This window comes from Lepisma saccharinum, chromosome 17 (assembly GCF_977018435.1).
Source record: "Lepisma saccharinum chromosome 17, izLepSacc3.1, whole genome shotgun sequence".
NCBI classification, from domain to species: Eukaryota; Metazoa; Arthropoda; class Insecta; order Zygentoma; family Lepismatidae; genus Lepisma; species Lepisma saccharinum.
In genome coordinates this window covers 8,303,149-8,322,934 of record NC_139245.1, presented here as the reverse complement: position 1 = coordinate 8,322,934, position 19,786 = coordinate 8,303,149, and the positions used below count along the sequence as shown (strand labels likewise).

At 36.5% G+C, this 19,786-nt stretch overlaps 2 protein-coding genes across 2 annotated transcripts in view; one reads left to right on the top strand and one right to left on the bottom strand.

Annotated features, from left to right (window-relative positions):
• The first annotated feature begins 30 nt into the window (after positions 1-30).
• Positions 31-9,729, top strand: LOC146001502 (sperm microtubule inner protein 8-like). Its single transcript, XM_083138890.1, has 3 exons — positions 31-307; positions 6,165-6,381; positions 9,449-9,729. The coding sequence occupies exons 1-3, from the start codon at positions 130-132 to the stop codon at positions 9,594-9,596; spliced, it is 543 nt and encodes a 180-aa protein (XP_082995016.1). The 5' UTR covers positions 31-129; the 3' UTR covers positions 9,597-9,729.
• A 791-nt stretch (positions 9,730-10,520) lies between these two features.
• The window catches only part of pigeon (gamma-secretase activating protein pigeon), a 49,670-nt gene continuing 40,404 nt past the window's right edge, over positions 10,521-19,786 (bottom strand). The window contains exons 15-17 of the mRNA XM_083138887.1: positions 19,356-19,562; positions 17,913-17,984; positions 10,521-15,937 (exon numbers count right to left, since the gene is read on the bottom strand). Coding sequence (XP_082995013.1) covers positions 15,861-15,937; positions 17,913-17,984; positions 19,356-19,562 — 356 coding nt within the window. The 3' untranslated portion in view covers positions 10,521-15,860. The remainder of the gene's footprint in view (positions 15,938-17,912; positions 17,985-19,355; positions 19,563-19,786) is intronic.

Sequence of the window (19,786 nt, the reverse complement as noted above, 5' to 3'; positions counted from 1 at the left end):
ACAGATGGCACCACGTACAAGGCAATTCGCGTTACACATGCGCACGCACTCGGGTGTAACCTAGCAACCGTAAACAACTGTTTGTGTTCGTAAATAGTAAGGAAAGTGTGGAAACTTCAAATTTTCGGGATGAGAAGGTGTGCTCGCACTCAAGTAAATACTGGCGATAGAGTGAAATTAGTGGCTGTGAAACATGACTTACAAAATCCTATGTTGCCTACCTTGCGGGCAATGGAGCTGGACGATGTTCTTGGAAAGTTACCATATGAGCACTCTAGAACCTCCGTACCGCTTCCTCCTGGCACAGGTAACAAACACATTTTTCAATGAAATGAGCATCATTCGAAAGCCCATATTACAAGTAGAGCATACTGCCATGTCATTTGAACGGAATAGATTGTGTAATTAAACTAATTTCAATTTTTTTTTTTGTCATTTCATTGAAAGTATAACGATTAAAAAAAAATGCTATGCCCATTCACTTTATTTTGTGCAATATGAGAGACAAGAAAATACACCAAAAATAACAGTGTTTGGAAAGTTACTTTTAACAAGGTAACTAGTTACAGCTACTTGCTTAAAAAAGTAACAGTTACTCGTTTTAAAAATTAACTCAGTTACAGTTACATGTCCCTCAAAAGTAACTGTAACTTACTTGTACAGTTACTTTCTGCTGAAACTTTTCTTGCAACCAAATTACACAAACCAATCATTAATTGTAATAACATAACTTGTGAAAACTAACATGCATTTTACTTATGTTACTGGTACATAATATAATTCTTCGTATATTTATAGTGCTCTCCTGTGCTTTGCGCGACGCCATGAAGGCGTATAGGGTGTGTGGAGTTAGAGCCCCACACTTTTTTGATTGTGGTCAAAGGTAAGGGTGATGTGATCAGCACCATGTCCCTGGCATCCTTTACCTCCCCCCCAGAATTTCCTCCAGATACCCACTTTATACAATGCTGGAGCCACTTCAACAGATTGAAAAAATCTCGGTTCTCCCCAACCAAGGATCGAACCCGGGGTCTCTCGCATGGTAGTCAGGCACTAACGACTTTTTTTTTTAAGGAATAACCCTATGTGGTAGTATCCCTGTTATTCATATCTTCTCAATTTTCACATATGCCAATTTCTGTTTTCTCATTGGAACAAACACAAACATCCATGTCCGAAACGAACTAGAATCCGGGACCCCTGACATATAGTGTGTTGTGCTAACCACTCCGCCACGGAGGTTGACCTAAGCTACTCTGACTTAAACATTTGTATTTATTATCATTGTTGTTCTTAAGGAATGTCCATTGGAATGGGGGGATTCTAGAAACTGTATAGAAAGAAAGAAAGAGAGAGAGATATCACTCAGAAAATGATAAAAGTTGTAATGTAGTAAGTAGCCTATAATTGTGCGTTATCAATGAAGGTGAAAATGGCATTTTAAACTTACCCCTTCAGTTCTCTCCGAGAGGATTACATAAACAAGCAAGAATGATGGCTAGGGTCTTCCTGATTCGTTAGTTTGCCACTTGAGTGTTGTAATTCACTGTTGTATCATTGATAATGGTGAGATCTGTCGTATCTGTTATTTCAAGAAAATGGATTCTCATTTAAATCTTAAACAAATAGCATTGACCAAAATATATTACTTTTTCAAAATATCCAGAAATGCTGAATAATCATAAATAAGCGATGGAAATATTTTTACTTTAATTTTCAAATTATCAGGAACTGAGAGATAAATGAAATCACATGGAAACAATTGGATTGTTTTCCATTCATATGTGCAATTGCTATCTCTCGCCTTCTTCAGTTTCGTTCATACTACCAGTATCGTTGAATTCTTTCGTAAAAACACTGAAATATTGCAGTACGTCCCTTTTCAGCTTAATCCGATATTATAGCAAAGGAAGAAACTATCGGATGCTGCTTACAGAAGGGGGCAGTTATTCACCGAGGAACAAACTACAGAAACAAGAGACACTTCACAGCACACAACTGACAATGGCAAACTGTCAGCAATAGGAAGAAATTATCCTCCTAGAAGCTTATCTTCCCGCTTCTGGGAAATCCACCTCTCTTCCGAGGTGTGTATATTGCTTTGAAATTCAGATCTACCAAAGGAGAGATGAAACATACGATAAACCTTGAAATTCCTGGCACCTGGCTGGAGCCTACCGACTGACCACCGACAGGAGACAAATTTACTACAACTACTTTCCCTTTTCCCCTTCATCTATTGTTTGCAAGCAGTACCAGATCTAAAAGCCGCAAAACCCTGCAGTAGCAGGGGAACCCGGAGACAACTCAGCCTTTAGGGGGGGGGGGGGCAGACATTGACATAATAGAGAGTTCGTATATGCATATGTAAAAAAAAACTTAGTTACTCAGGGGTACAGAACTCAATACAATATATACAACTCAAAGCAAAGTTAAAGTTCCCTGTGCATATAGCAACGTGCCATGAAGGCACATTTAGGGTATATGGACCCCACATATTTTCGACGTCGGCCATCTTGGAGGTGATGTGATCAGCACCATGCTGCGGCCGCCCTTACCCCCCTCCCCCCGGTACCATTTGAATTGAGGTCAGGTGGACTCTATAGCCACTTTATGCAGGGAGAAAGCTGGAAAAATCCTGACCTTAAATCACCTACCCCAGGTTTCCCTCGTGACAGTCAGACTAGAATCAAATGAGGCTAGAATTTCACGAGAAATGCAGTGGTGAAGGATTCTTCAACCTATCTTTAATCAGGAAAAGGTTACAACTGTATGATTGTAACAAATGTATCAAATGTTACAAATGTAACAGTGCCATATATATATATATATATCACATCACCCCTGTCCCATTTAAAAAAAAATGAGTTGAATTCAATTGGCGACCACCAATATGGCGGACGTCCGCTTGGAACACACCAATGTGGTTGCCCCTAAGCCTAACCTGTCTCTATCATGATCAATTGTACCCAGCCTAACTCCTTTATTTTTATAAGGTGTCTTAAGGAACTTTTGAATCACACTCAAGACCCTTATATGTGACTTTGTCAACATGATATCAAGAATTACACTCCCCTCCCACACACACAGGTAGGTAGAGGGAGCTTTTGGTAATATTTTGCGGGGGGTCCCAACATTTGTAGATCCGGCACTGTTTGCAATAATTAATGTATCAAAGATGGGCTTTTATATCACAGCAGAAACTAAATTCTAGCTCACTTTGAGTCCTAAATCCCCAATAATTTATGACACTTACATAGCAATTTAAGTGTCGCAAAGTAACTGATAAAACGTTACTTCTATCGTAAAAAAGTAACTCAGTTACAATTACATTTTCTCAAAAAAGTAACTGTTACTTGTAACTAGTTACTTCCAAACACTGAAAAATAATTACCCTGTTTGTTGTGCCTCTTAACGAGAAAGTTTTTATCCATACAATAAATAAGAGGAGCCTAAGCTGCTCGTCAAGTCAACCTTGCAGCAGGTTTTCGCATATGTAGTTCCAAACGTGCGCGCAAGAACATAGTTCCACTGAGACGGGTTCTATTCCGACACAACTGCATACTTGCAAGAAAACAGTTATTTAATTTGTAATATACAGACAAAATAGTACATCCATTAGCAGGTATGGACTTAATTGGTTGCAATCACTGTGCAGACGAACTTAGAACCGTAGATTCGCCAACTGCAATGTGTAGTGCGTTGAAGAGACACTGAAACTTTAGAGCGAGTCGAGCGAGACTGAATGCGTTGCAGAACGCGTGGAATCGGCGATACCAGTGTTGCACATCCCACTCTTTTAACCCTATGTTTATTGTAGAGCGGCGAGAATGGCTGAATCTACTGTTCAGCGCGCGGTTTTACCCAAATGTTATTTTGGACTTCGTCCGAAGGGAAATTTTCTTCAAAGACAAGCGAGTTGTTTTGAATGCATAATCCTCCTTGCGGCAACAAGATCAAAGTAAAACAGGGCGTGAGGTGATTTGCCGTCAATGTGCGCACGAATTGTATCACGGGTGTTGAATGATTTGCTGTTTGAGTTTAGCAAGAGGAAACGATTGTTTGTTTTTTGACGACAAAAGAATCTCCGCGGTATTAAAAGATATCGCAGTGAGAAGAAACATGTTTATTATTTGGACGAGACGTCCTTCAACTCGGTGGGTGGGGGAAGGGGGAATAAAACATGGAAGGATACCAGCATGCAAAACCACGCCAGGGCTGAAGAAACCAACGATGAGGGGAAGGGGGAGGCTTATTGTTTCACCCACTGGCGGCAATGAAAGCTTTGTTGAAGGTGCATATTTACTGTTCCGCGCAAAGAAAGGGAAGGGTGATTATCCGCAAGAAATGGACAGACCAAGATTTGAATCCTGGTTTAGTGAAGTGATTCATAAATTGAAACCAGAGTAATAGCGACAGACAATGCACCTGATTGTATATATCACCAATAACAAATCATGTTTTTTTGGTGGTATAACTTGAATTGCGTGTGTCTTACAGGAACGGATGTATTGCGGACGAAGCAACCACGTTTTTCATAAATGTATTTCTTTCTAAACCAAAAAAAAAAATTGTCATTAAATTCAAGAGGGCCTATCGTTGTTTACTTTTATCTTTGTTCATTTTTATTTTTGCGTGCTCGAAATATACACACACGCTCTCATGTTTCGAAGATATTTCGCATTTATATTAAGTAATGACACATTTATTAAATAATCTATGCGCAGAAAGTACTTTTAAAATTTTATGTTTCAGGAGACAAAGAGAAGCGAAAATACATTCCACTTGACATGCATGCGGGTTTTGATGTGTTGTGCGGTTGGCAATACTGTGGATTTTCTCAGTGTCTGCGATGTAAGCAGCTCGGCGGTTGAGGAAAGACTGGCACGGAAGATTCTGAGCTCAGTTCTCGCGCGGATTGATACATAAAACCTGCTGCAAGGTTGACTTGACGAGCAGCTTAGATGACATTAGGACAGTTAGTTTTATTGAGTTCGTAGTATTTAGCATTTCTTTGTTTTCCACATTATTTCCATAATTTGACATCCTAAAATTACTTTTCTAATGTTTTTACGATGATTTCACACTCCACGCCAATTTTACAAATGTTCAATTTCCTCCCCTATAAATAACATGTTCAAGGCATAGTGGAAATGCCATCACCTTGTAATCAAGGGGTCCCAAGTTCAATACCCAGCGAAGGCATATAGTGATTTATCCACACACCCCACCCCAAAATTTAGTCAACACCCCCTAAATTTTTTCACAAAGGTCTAATTTATGGTAATATACACACTTACACCTCTGTAAATACTAACACCCCCAGATGGAGCAGTGGTAGCGTGTTCGCCTTGTAATCATGGGGTCCCGGGTTCGATTCCCGGTGGAGGCACATAGTGGTTCGGATCCCACTTTAAACTGTAGGTCCAGTCTCGATTAGCCTTACTGTGCACAAAGTGGATTTAAACACCAATTCAATCAATCAAACCCCCAGATGGAAAATTCTGTTTAAACCCCTGGCATATAGTGGTTCAGATTTCACTTTAAACTGTAGGTCCTTTCCCGACTAGCCTATCTGTGCATAAAATGGTCTTAAACAGACTTTTTCTGAATTAACTTCAAATTTTTGAGATGAGAAGATTATCTTGAATGTCAAAGAATATCTTGAATCTGTGAAAAAAAAACATCACAAGTCAGAAGTTTGACACCAGATAATTATTATTCTCATTCTAGAATCCATTTCTTCAAAGTTTTGAACCAATTTTCACAATTGAATTTTCTACATTGTGCATTTAATGCACTAGGTTTATGTAATATCCAGAAACTCTTGATAAATTTAGCATCAATACTTCAAAATTTTAATATGTTTGTTTGCTCCAGGCATTTCTTGTTTACTCATTGTTAATAATACATAGGTAATTGTGCAATTGTGCACCCAGGGACTTCTCATAGATATATCAACTTTTACTCAGTTTAAAGACATTATTTTTATATCATCAAAATATGAGAACATGTTCACCACTGTAGCAGGTGCTCCTTGTCTGAGCAGATTTTTGTTTTTATTCATAAAAACAATTGCTTACCATGTTCTGGCAACTAAGTACATATATGTACACAAACAATGAAAGCTGATTAACAGCTTGTTTATTATTATTTATTTCCAGAAGAACTTCCTATGAAGCCTTGTGTGAGTTATGAACCACCACAATACTATGTGAAAGGATTTGATGTACTTCCCTTGTACCACATGGATTGGTATCATGATAGCTATGTTAAGGAGTTGTCATTCCTCGACAATCCTGACATTGCAGGTCGGTGGGAAGATTTCAAGAAAAATTTGCCCTTATCTGAACACAGAATAGTTCATTTGCCCAAACCTAGGTAAGATAAAAAATTATAACAACAATAATAATAAGCATAACTAATTACTAAGCTCTTGTAATATCTATTAAGCATTTAATAATGAAGTTCACATAGACACATGTGCACTAACACAGTTACAGCCAGGTAAAACTAATGTAAAAAGCATGAATGTTACATAAAGGAAGGAGTGAACCAACTACTGAATAGTGCCATAGCCAAATCTGGGGTTCAATAGTAGCTAACCTCTTGCCAAAAAAATCAGAATCTGAATGCTTTCTTATAAAAATATGCTCAATATAAATAATAATTAACCTTAATTTGTATCAGGGTTGTCAAAGGTCAATGAATTTTAAATAAATTCAATTCCGGTTCAAAAGGAAAAAAAAAGCGTAAATGGGTTCTGGATGGGTAAAGAACCTTTTTATCTGTAAAGTATTTTAATTTGGTCCAGAAACTTTTTTTTTTCGGGTCAATTTAAATATGGTCCACAGTGGCGTGCCCAGGATTTTCAAAAGGAGTGAGTTAGATATACATTTTCTAGTAGTCAGCCCTCATTTTACCATCTTTTCCTGCATTTGATATTCTTTTTTTTAGAAATAACGGGTCGGGAGTTATAACCCCCACGCCATGCTACTGATGGTCCAGGAACCTTTTTTTTCTGGATCAATTTAAATACAGTCCAGGACCATTTCTTTGCAGATCAATTTAAATACGGTCCAGGACCATTTCTTTGCAGATCAATTTAAATACGGTCCAGGACCATTTCTTTGCAGATCAATTTAAATACGGTCCAGGACCATTTCTTTGCAGATCAATTTAAATACGGTCCAGGACCATTTCTTTGCAGATCAATTTAAATACGGTCCAGGACCATTTCTTTGCAGATCAATTTAAATACGGTCCAGGACCATTTCTTTGCAGATCAATTTAAATACGGTCCAGGACCATTTCTTTGGAGATCAATTTAAATACGGTCCAGGACCATTTCTTTGCAGATCAATTTAAATACGGTCCAGGACCATTTCTTTGCAGATCAATTTAAATACGGTCCAGGACCATTTCTTTGCAGATCAATTTAAATACGGTCCAGGACCATTTCTTTGCAGATCAATTTAAATATGGTCCAGGACCATTTCTTTGCAGATCAATTTAAATACGGTCCAGGACCATTTCTTTGCAGATCAATTTAAATACAGTCCAGGAACCTTTTTTCAATGAAACAATACGCAACTTGGACCAAACTTAAATTGTGCGAGAACAAGGTTCCGGAACCCATTAGAATTTGTGGATTCTTGGACCTTTAACAACCCTGGTTTGTAGTGAATACTAGTCACATAATGTAATCATGAAGCCAATAAAGAAATTAAAGTTCTTATTAATAATATTATCGGTAAGATGACTGTGGTGACACTGGGAATGTAAGCAACCATTATCCTTACCATATAAAATAATATATACTGTGCATTTGCAATTAATCGTTTCTTTTTATATAGCCAATATAAATGTAGAATTTGCAATAATAAAACAAAAGTGGGGGACAAATATTTATGGGTTTTGAAACCAGGACTGCTGGTTTTAAAAAATAAAAAGAACATGACAGTTGTCAGAAATAAAGTAACTCATTTCTAAATAGTGCAGTTTGGGTAATTTTCATTTCTTATTTTCTCATAACTTTGGAAACAATTTGTCCTCTAAATTCCATCTATGGTTAATGCATGTAACGTCCATGAGAAAACGGGGTGTAAGGGGTGCTCCTTCCACATAGTGCACCCAATAGTCAACCTCACTTCCACATAGTACACCCTGGACTGCAGACTAACGAGGCTCTGGTGACTGGCCCCATGGCCAGTATAATTTTGTTGTGTTGTCCTTATTTGCGCTGAGTGCTCCTTTACAGCCTCAGCTTTTAATGAAAGTCAGAATATTTTATGGTTTTAGTTATGCAACGTTAGAGTTGTTATGTGTAACGATAAGGGGCTGGACCCCGTATAATGTGACTGGTGCAAAATAGCCTTAGTGCTGACACATCCAAAATTTTAAATTCAAATTCAATTCAAATCCACGAGAAAACATATAATGCTACATCAACTTAAAGTACAGAGAGTTTTTAAATATTAATGAGATTCTGTGGTTGAGAAACCTAGGCAGAAAATTTAATGCTTATCTTCTTACATGTGTGGGGTTGTCACTCACAGATTTTGTAAGCAAAGTGAGCCCTTGGAAAGCTCACTGGCTGGCCCAAACCCAAATAGTCAATCTGCTTTCTCTACTTGCCTGCTAAAAGGAGGGAGAGAGGTAGCTCACTTTTTATTTATTATATATTAATTAGATATAATAGAAATAAAACACCAGTGCAGACATGCAACTAAAGCAAAAACAGATGTCTGACAACTTCAAATTTTCTGTATTTATTTATATATGTATATAAAAAGTTGGTTTACAGGCGGTAAACCAGATAACGTGGGAGAATACGCCACTAGTGGAAGGTGAAGTGATGTGGAAACATTTGATGTTTCAAACAAGATGAGGTTTAATGAATAAGTATAGTAAAAACTTAACCACATTACAGATTTGTTTGGGCATGCATATGCAAATATGCTGCACCAGAGGACAACATGGGGGAGAAGGGGATGTCCTTCCCCTCTGCAAAAGAAGAAAATTAGATAAATAAAGGTCTTTCAAGCCAAATATGCATTTTTATGTGCTATTTATGAGACTGCTTCCCCCTCTAATTCTTGTCTCACACCATCTCTAATACCAGATGCGATGGTCTAGTCTGTAAGGCATCTGATTTCCAGGTGGGAATCCTGGGTTCGATTCCTGGGGTGGCTGATCTAGAGGTCGGAATTTTTCCGGCCTTGTCCCCACATAAAGTGGCTCTGGTGTTCACCTAGCCTCAAATCAATTGATACCTGGGGGGAGGGGGTAATGGCTGCCAGAGTGTGGTGCTGATCACACCACTTTAAAAATTGCTGACATCTAGAATGTGTGGGGCCCTACCCCACATCCCCTAAATGTGACTTCAATGCATGGGGAACTTTACCTTTACCTCTAATACCAGGCACTTCCATATACTATTTTACAGAGATTGCCACTTCATGAATTACTACCCTCGGTATCTACATCCTGATGTGACATCCTCTTGGCGCAAACATATGAAGGCTGGCCCAATCATGGATGACAAAGGGCAGCTACCAATTCCAGCAGACCAATGGGACACATACAGAGGGTGACATCTTACACTCCTAACTTTAGATCCTGTAAATTTAAATTGTATTTTCCAAGAACATTTAATAGCAGACTATAATGCCTGTGAAATGAAATTTTAGCTGTGGGCAAGTATATTGTACTAAACGTAATTACATGTTAATGACATAAGATTTGTTAAATACATATTTAAATATATTTTCAGTAGTTTCATTAATTATAATATGAAATGTTGATGCAGTAAATAAATGTGCTAATACTGCCTTTGTGGCAGACTATCCTGAGTGCTTGACTCATGATCTTGTCACTTAGGGTTCTGGGATTGAATCCTGTCTAGGGATGGACGATACCAAAAATTTGACATCACGATATATCGTCAAGAAAGTATCATCACAGACGATACTATATGATATTTTTTTCCGTATTGTGATATTGGCGATATATCGTCTCCAAGATATATATCACCAATTATCATGATGATATATCACTGACACAATATACATATCGCTAAAATATCATGATATATCGCCAACATGGTATATATCACCAAATATCGTGACGATGCATGTCGCCGACATGATATATATAGCCAAAATATCATGATGATATATCGCCAAAACAAGATACATCACCAAAATATCATAATGATATATTGTCTAGTTGATATCGCCTGGATGATATTTTTTCAATATCGCGATATATCGTCCAGACGATATATTGTCCAACACGAATGCTGTCCAATCATCCACAAAGTTGCAACGAGTTAGCCCAACGAAGTGTTGAGAAAGTGATACAACAGAAAAAATATACTAATACCACCTTGTACTTTCTACACACACATTCTCTCTCTCCAACCCTTTCCCTTAGCTTTGAAAGAAGGAAAAGCTGGGATATTTTATGATAGACAAGTCATGTCTAAAACAGACTAGTACAAATACTTTATTGCACAAAGACTAGGTAAAATTATACCAAACAATTTTACATAACTGGGTCATTCTTAACCTGTGGATAACATTTGTTGGATAGATCCGGTTCGACACAGATTTTCACAAGTACCCATTTTAAATCTACAAATATTGTGGTTCACAACTGCTAGGCAATGAGGTTGACACAACCGCACACACATAAGAAACATGTTGATAGAGAACACTACTAGAACTTTCACATGTTCTTTGTATATTGCATGTTTAAAGTATTCACGTTAAAAGTATTTTATCAACATAAAAATTAAAATGAATAATCAGCAGGCCCGTAGACAGGGAAGGGTGAGCTCCCCCCTGACACTGAGGTCAGCCTGCTTGACATTAGGTAAAACTATTTTGTGTAATTTGTTTGCAGTGAAAAGTGAAACTGTAGACAGCACATATTATTTTGCTCACAACTTTGGTGAAGGATAAATTCAGGGGGCATGAACAACAGCTATTACATTCGTTCATCTTATTTATAAGAAGAAGTCTTAAGTAAAGGCAACTATTTACAAGATTTTCTTCACTAGACTTCAGAAAGTTTCTTCACAGGGGAGCTTCTTTATCTGTACCTTCGTTGTCCGTTGCGACCTCCCATTTATACAGAAATCTGTGACTTTGATGTCATTACGCAAATTCCCTCTGCATCTGCTTTAAAGGTTAACAGCTCCCATGTTTTGGGAACGAAGGGGTTTTATTGTTTCGGCCAGGGAGTGGAATGTACGGTAGGCACTATGATTAAATATTGCCCATCTTTTCTTGTGTAATATAAATATCTGTATCTCGAGTGAGCAAACGTAGTATGGAGTGTGTAGTAAAGGATAATTTCAGTAGCAGCCAATTAACACCTCAAGTGATATTTTAAAAGATATAGAAAAATGTAGTATTTGTGTTTTATTTCTAAACTTTATGTAACTTAATGAACCCCCTCCCCCACATACATAATTTACCTTCATTTAACACTGTTAAACTTTTGAAAAATGGATTTCATTTTCAAAGCCCCTCCCCCCTGAAAACCTGTGAGCCCTCTGGAGATCCAATTCTGGCTACGGGCCTGATAATCAGTATATTTTAAGATAGAGTCATCTCATGCCACATCCTGACATCAGAGCTGACACTTGGAAAGTTGCATGGATTGAAACACAGTAAAGTAAAAAAAAAAAAAAAGTACTCCCCTGTGCTTAGCACCACGTCATGAAGGCGTATAGGGGTTGTGGGGTTAACACACATCTGAATGAATTATTATAATAATACACAGTAAACATCTGAATGAATAATTGTAATAATAATGAGACACATCCAATGTGAGTCGATAAGAAAACATCATGTTGAACATTACTGCATTACTAAATGAATAACATGTGGTAGTCTCACAGTTTCAACTTAATACAGTCAACATTCCAAATTTAAACATTAATGAACAGCATGCACACCACACACATATCATACTTACATCTTGTTTCCGTTTTGGTCAATATATGAAATATGGACATACAGTCTCACATAGTCATTTGAACACATGTTTGCATTATTTCATGCTTGTTTCATATTTCGAAGTCTAATACACACAAACACAGAAGCACACAAGGCAAATGCCATTAACATTTACATTCAATACAACGCTTCTGAACAAAAAAATAGCAACTTCTTCATACAATAATACAGCTTTAGTTTCAGACTTACTTAACACATGTTTCTTTCATAATGCACTATAAAGAGGATGATAATGGCACAAACATCAAAAGGCATGAATTATAAGACCTTGGGTTAAAAATGGTTGTGTCCAAAGATCACATGCAATATGCTGGTATGCACACATATGGTAAACTGTTAAGAGGATGAAAGATGTAATGGTAAATGAGGTTGTATGCACTGCGCAAATTGGCACACTAGATTCAGGACAAGTATAAAATATTCATATGTGCTTAAGTATAGCTGGAAGCATTACAGTTTTGTATTAAGCTACATGCTGGCCATATACACTTAACACTCCAGAGCAGAGTTAGGTACCAAAATTTCCTAATGCATTGGCTATTTTAAGAACAGAGTAAATATGTATGGAAGTGCATAAATCACATCATAAAATGTCATTTTCATCTGGAAAAACAATTTCACATTAGAAAGTAACAATTATCACCTATAGAATATTATTTCTCTTGTAGTCTACAGTTATTACCAAGCATTAAAACCCAGTTTTTTATTATGACGTTTCAGAGATTTATTTTTAGTTTGATTAATGATACAGTTATAACAATGGTTAAAAATGTTCAACAAAAAAGAATCAGTTATACAATGGATGTTGTCAATGTTACATTGTTATAATATAGCAACTTAACAGTGAAATAAGCAGTCTGTTTTATTATTATTTCAGATAAAAAGAAATTGATCACTTTTTATAAAAATTATGAATTTCAATAACATCAGGCAATTGAAAATCATCATTGCTTTCATAGAGTTCCTTGATGTCTTCCTATACATTAAATTTTAAAGATGGTGGACTACTCCAGTTGGGAAAAAGAAAACTCCATAGTGGGTCTATGTTACCACTTTCATTATTTAATTTATTCCAGTGTTCTTCTGCAATGAAGGAAGCTTTCCAGACATTCAAATCTACGTTTCCTGTCACTCTTTTTAAACCTTTCTCCTCAATGATGTGAGCTATTAAACCTGTTCTTGGGTTTAAATTTATAATGTCCAAATCGTGTTCGTGCCATGTCATTGCCATTTTCCTTGTTGTTTGTCCTACATAATCCTTTGAAACATGAGCAACTTATATTATATAATCCTATAGTTTTCACATCTGGTACAGATTTACTCATTTTGTATTCATTAAATGTACATTCCGAACTCCTTGGTGATCTAAAAACAATTTTGAAATTAAATCTTCTAAAAATTTGGCAATTTTATGTGAGAATCCCTTGTGGAATGGAATACAAACAAATTTATTTTCAACAGATTTCTCATGCTTGTCCGCTTTTCACTTTTCTTTTAGTTTTCTTGTGACTTGTTTTTTGATTTGCTTTATTCTGTTAGTGTCAGAGCCATTTTCTCTTGCTATTTTAAAAAGCTTTTCTTCGTCACAATGAAAAACTGTGTTTTTATGCTTGTAATAACTGTAGACTACAAGGGAAATAATTCCATAATGCAAGCAATTCGCACATACAAGAAACATTAAATAACAGAATTGACACTTTACAGAAACAGGACCCCAAAACACAAGGAGGAATAACAGGTTGTGGTCCCGTTGGAGGGTAGTTTCAATTAGTGGGCCCAAAGACCTTTCAACCAAGAATAACAAACACTGTACTATATATTTTTATACTACACTATCCTTGTAATTGCCATATTTAAATTTACACTAGCACACTTGTATCTATATAGATAATGGCTCAATGAAAAATTCCATTACAGATGTTTCTATCATGCCATCAATGGAGACTACAAGGAATTTATAAAACAAGATATCAACATAACAAAACATTTCCCTTCACTTTTGCTTTTTCTTCATATTTTTGACAATTATGCAGATGTATTCATAGCTCTTATTTGACACACAGAAATAAAATGTTACAAAACAACAATTTTTAAATGCTTATGAAAAATTTAAAAAATTAAACTTTTTTTTGTAATGGCCTCGGTTAACAATGAGAAATGAAAGTTTAATATTTTGGTAGTACTGCTAACAAGAAAAATAGAAACAATTCTTCTTTTCATGATTTGAATACTCTCAAGTGTTCGAACATCATGGACAATGGAAAAGTCTCAAATTATTTACACGTGAATGTTGATTCTGTTAAACAAAATACTTTGGAATTGGAAATAGAATAAAATTGGTTAATTATTTACCATCTTTTGTCTGATATTAAAGATTATTTTGCTACTAATCTAAAACTGCATACCAAAACATACATTTCCAGAAATAGTTAAAAGTGATTGGTGCTTTATTACACAATGACAAATAAATCATCTCATATTTTATCATAGGAGTTAAAAAAAAAACCAACAAAAACAATCTGTAGACATGAGCCAACAACAACATGAATGAAATCAAATACTTGTCTTATTTACCCAATTATTACTTACATCATTTATTACATACGGGTTTATTTTTCAATGTCATCTTACCCATAACAAAATTATTTTACCATGAGTGTCATGGCTTCAGTGTAAACGTAATTTGATGCATTCTCATCTATACCTCAATTTAATCAATATATGCATATGTTATGCACATATATACATGTGTGCCTACACCTAACAAAATAACTGCATTTACTTATAAGCAGAACACAATTTTTAATTCAACAAGGAACAAACATCATTCAAATAATATTTAAAGCATTTGTAAATGGCTGTCTCAGTACACTGAATGTTTGTTGTGGAGAGATCACATGTACTAATTGTCACAAAGGTACAGTTTGTCTCTTCAGTTTGATGCCTATATACCTGGGCATATCAAATATTCCTTAAAACTTTAAATTCTATATTTTTGTGTATGATAAGCAGACTTTCAATCAGACTTAAACGTCTAAATAAACAATAAAAGTTGGTAAAACTTTAATACTGAGAAATTGATGGCACAAGCTTTTTTCTTTGAGGCACGACAAGCAGCCATGATATTTTGTCACCTTGTGTTTTCATTAAAAAAACCATGACTAGACAACACTGTTTCCCATGTTTTGTAAGGACAACAAAGCTTTCGAACCTGATAATATATATCATATATATAATGTTAAGGTACACTTGAGAAATACACTGCTAAAAACAAATAATGTAAGCACATATTTGCCTAACTTAAATCTAATAAAAACATATTTAAATACAGTATAAAACATTCTCTGTCTCTGACAGCAAGCCATGCCAAAGTTAATAGTAACTAATTTTCAATACTTCATTCCTACTTCAATTTGAAGTAATTTATTAAAAAAACTAAAACAGATGGAATAATACTTGGATTATGTACACATCTCATCAAAGATTTAGTTTAGTCTGATTTCACATAAAGTATGTGTAACAATAATTGTATTTGAAGTAAAATCTACAACAATTTTCCATTGTTTTAATTAAGTACAACATAAATGCATGAAACAAAATATGTCATAAAATGTAAGGATTTTTCATTGGTATAAATTCTCCAAAAATTTGTTAAACACATGAAACAAACATAAGTAGTATTTACATTTACCTAGGAATGTAACATAAAAACAAATGAAACCATTCTTCATTACAATTACTATCATCCCCATTAGTTTGCCAGTTCTAATTTCATGAAATCAAATGTGAACTTCTGGTTCACAAAAAACCACAATCAATTTTCTGCATTCTTTACTTCTCTAAAAATTCTTCTGTTGATGTGATTGTTGCTTCCACCAAAAGATCAACATCCAACTCAGTCAAGCTGGCTGTAAAATAAGGCAACGAAAAAATTCAGTGTGCCTTGAGGTAAGAGCATGCTAAATATAAAGCCATGATTATATTAATGAAAACATATGCAGGTACGTAACAGTGATGTGACAAAACAGGATATTTATCAATTCTGTCGTACTTGCTGAGAATTTTTGGAGTGACTCTCACATTTAATTAATTCTGATATACACTATGTTGCCATTTGTCACCGGACACCCCATACCAGTACGTTAATCCGGTTGCAGCACCACATCAGTATCGTGTAGGGCCACCTTTCGCCGCAATGACATCCACATCTGGTAGCGCGATTCATCACTCCATAGGATGGATTTCCATTGTTCGAGAGTCCAATGTCGGCGTTCCGTGCACCACTGTAACCAACAGGTCGCATTGAAGGTTGTTATATTCTGCTTGTGAACTGCTGCGCGACCATGAAAACCAAGTGTGACAATCTCCCGGCGGACAGTACGATCACTTGCAGCACTACTGGAAACCGATCGAAACTCCTGTGCCACCATCTGTAACGACACCTTCCGGTTTGACTTCACACGTTTCAAGCATCGACGGTCACGATCTGTTAATATTTTCGGTTTACTGGGTCTGGGTCGGCATGTCATGACCACCTCTCACTTCCACTTCTCGATAACATCACTCACTGTCGACCGGGGTATCTGAAATTTGTTGGAAATCTCACAGGTCGAATGCCCAAACCTGTGGGCTCCAATGATCATTCCTCGTTCCACCTCACTCAGTTTGCGTCGTCTGTCCATATTGACTGCTGAAGCTGGTATGAGTATATTCTCAACCGGCAACGCCTGCCTTTTATAGGTTGTATGACGTGTACAGACGTTCTGAAGCACTTTTCGAGGGGTGTCTGGTGATAAACGGCAACATAGTGTACATGAGTATCTAGCTAGAAATTGCTATAAGAAGTTTTGTTTGTATACATATCCTTAGATATTTTGCGCTGGTACAGAAATTATTGTCACATATTTACGAGAAGGAATGCAGTAATGGAGTTGAAAGCAACAGGAAAGCAGAACTTAAAACTTGTTAGATTTTTTACAAATCAAACCGAAAGTTTCAATTAACCTTTTGGAGCCCGAGCCAATTTTGAACAAAATGCAGAGTTTCAATTAAATGAGTTTAGATCGAAGGTTAATCGCCCTAGAGAGATGAATGATATACCATTGTACATGGAATGAACCAGAGATTCAGACTATATAAAATTTATGCAAATTCGACGTATATGTGGTGGGGGAGGGAGGGGAGAACCCCCAAAATTCCAAAATTTAGGGAAAAAATGGGGATTTCCCCCCAAGGAAAAAGTACATGACAGTGTCGACATGCACATGGAAATTATCGCTGGCATGTAAGGAACACAAAAATATTTTCATCATTATCATATGACCAATGTAACGTGAGTTGTACCCCCAAAAGGAATGCTCAGCATGCCACTGATTCAAGCTTCAAAATGCAGCGTTACCTTGAAATGACTGTAGCTCAGAGGCTAAGTGCCCTAGAGAGATGAATGATATACCACTGTACGCGGAATGAATCACAGATTCAGACGATATAAAATGTATGCACATTCGACTTATATATGGAGGGGGAGGGGAATCCCCCAAAAATAATTTTTTAAAAATAAATTGGGATTCTCCCACCCGCCAAGAAAAAAGTACATGACAGTGTCGACATGCAGACGGAAATTATCGCTGGCATGTAAGGAACACAAAAATATTTGCATCATTATCATATGACCAACGTAATGCGAGTTGTACCCCCAAAAGGAATGGTCAGCACGCCACTTAATCAAGCTTCAAAATGCAGCGTTACCTTGAATACACTCAAAACCTCTCTCTTTCATTTGTATGATCTTGAGTGTACTGATTGTGTAAAATAATTTAAAAATATGTCGATATTTAAAGATTCCAAGTAGAAACATACAAATACACTATTATTTGAACATACCTTTGGCAGTTAGAAGATTAAGGAAGGTATCCAATGGGGAAAGTCTATCTGCAGATGGAAAGGCTGCAAAACCTGAAAGAGAAATAACCATAAAATAAACAGGTGTGGTGTGTGGTCTGGCAGATCCTGTCATTATATTCCATCTTTGGATTGTTATAAGTGAATATAAACTGTGGAAAATGTGCTAGAATACTGTTGAAATGAGAACACTGTTAATGCTAAATGTAATGTACAAATTATATCCATAATTAAACAATAGAAATACAGATTTCAGTGCACAAAATATTGTAACTTAGTCTGTACCCCAGAGTCTGACAGACCCTGAGAGATGCAACAGACAATTAAATGAATCACACTGGTTCTATTTCAAGTTGCACAGTGACACGGTCGTGCCAGATTCAACAATAGGACATTAATAGTCATAAGAATATATTTATCTCAATACAAATTGAGAATGAGCAACATGAGACTGTATATTGGTATACATGTGATACCTTCCTGGAAAACATTAAGATTTGCAGTAAATAAAAACAAAAACACAGAACTTACATTTTAATATATGAATTCAGAATCTATTTATCTTGATTATGCAATTTAAAAAGAACCAAAGTTGTACATCATAACGAAACTCACAAAAAGAAATCACAGTAACAGCACAATCTTTTTCTCATGCACTTCCATTAATCTCCTAACTTCCAGCTACAAGATTCATATATACCAGGCGGGATGGTGTACTTCAACAGTCTGTTCATACGCCCGGGAAGGACATGTCAACAGTGCCGGACTCCCACCTGTTAACACATCTAACACCAAACTTAATTTACACATAGGTAACAATGACCTGCACTTTCTATTGCGCAAAGTGTACAGGGTCTGGGAGATGCTGGTGTACAGACAGAGGGTTAAGTATATACACATCAGTATTGGTACGAAACAGTATTAATTCAAAGTGAAATCAGCTCAGTCCAAGTTGTCACGCTATAAAGGGAAATTCTATGTACTTTTTACATATTCCTCACATACATAACATTACATATGTTTGAAAAGATTCTCTTGGGCTATCAACCAGGTGAGTTGTGGAAAGGATTCCAAGCTTTCGAGAGGTAACATCCATCTTCAGGGTAGATTTTCAATCTTCAGGGTGAAGATGAGTGTGATGCTTGCTCTCGAAAGCTTGGAATCCTTTCCATGACTCACCTGGTTGATAGCTTGAGAGAATCTATTCATCATTCGTCACCAGGAAAGCTTCAAGACTTATTACATATATCTGTTTCTAGAAGTACTGCATGTGAAAGTGATGCTAAGTGAATGCTTATAGAATAAAGTATTAGTGAAAAATGATTATTTTCAATAGTTCTGTGTAGCTAAGACCCACAAAATCAAACTTCTGGAGATGAATGGGAGAGTGCAATATTCTGGCTCAACCATTCTTAACATTCTCACCTCGTCCTTCAAGCTTCCTATGGGATGAATGCCCTCTTGAGTCTTTCCCTTGCACCCCAGACAGGATGTTAAGGGCATGCTCTCGTGCTCGTATCATGTAGCTGATGGGGTGTGCCCATTGGTTTAGAATCCGCTTTGCCCTTGAGCGTGGCAGGAACAGCAACAGACGAAGCTTCTGGTTGACACCTTCACGTGTGTCTTCAGTATCTAGAAAAAAATGTTTTTGCAAGAACAATAACAAAATGGCAGAATTGTGAGCTCAATTACTAACACCCTAAACTCACTGGCACAAGAGACCTCTCATGCCATTGGGTGATGGACGATCAGTTCATATAGTTCCTTCACACCTGCCGTTTCTTTCAAGTAACTCACACATTTTCTTGATGCTGGGTCAGTATACTAACATCTGGAACTTTTACTGCAATCTGAAC

Bases quoted from the DNA above. Each gene is read 5' to 3' on its own strand.
- LOC146001502 (XM_083138890.1), top strand. From the start codon at position 130: ATGAGAAGGTGTGCTCGCACTCAAGTAAATACTGGCGATAGAGTGAAA. The intron at 308-6,164 runs GTAACAAACACA...ATTTATTTCCAG, and splicing joins ACCGCTTCCTCCTGGCACAG to AAGAACTTCCTATGAAGCCT. The intron at 6,382-9,448 runs GTAAGATAAAAA...ACTATTTTACAG, and splicing joins GTTCATTTGCCCAAACCTAG to AGATTGCCACTTCATGAATT.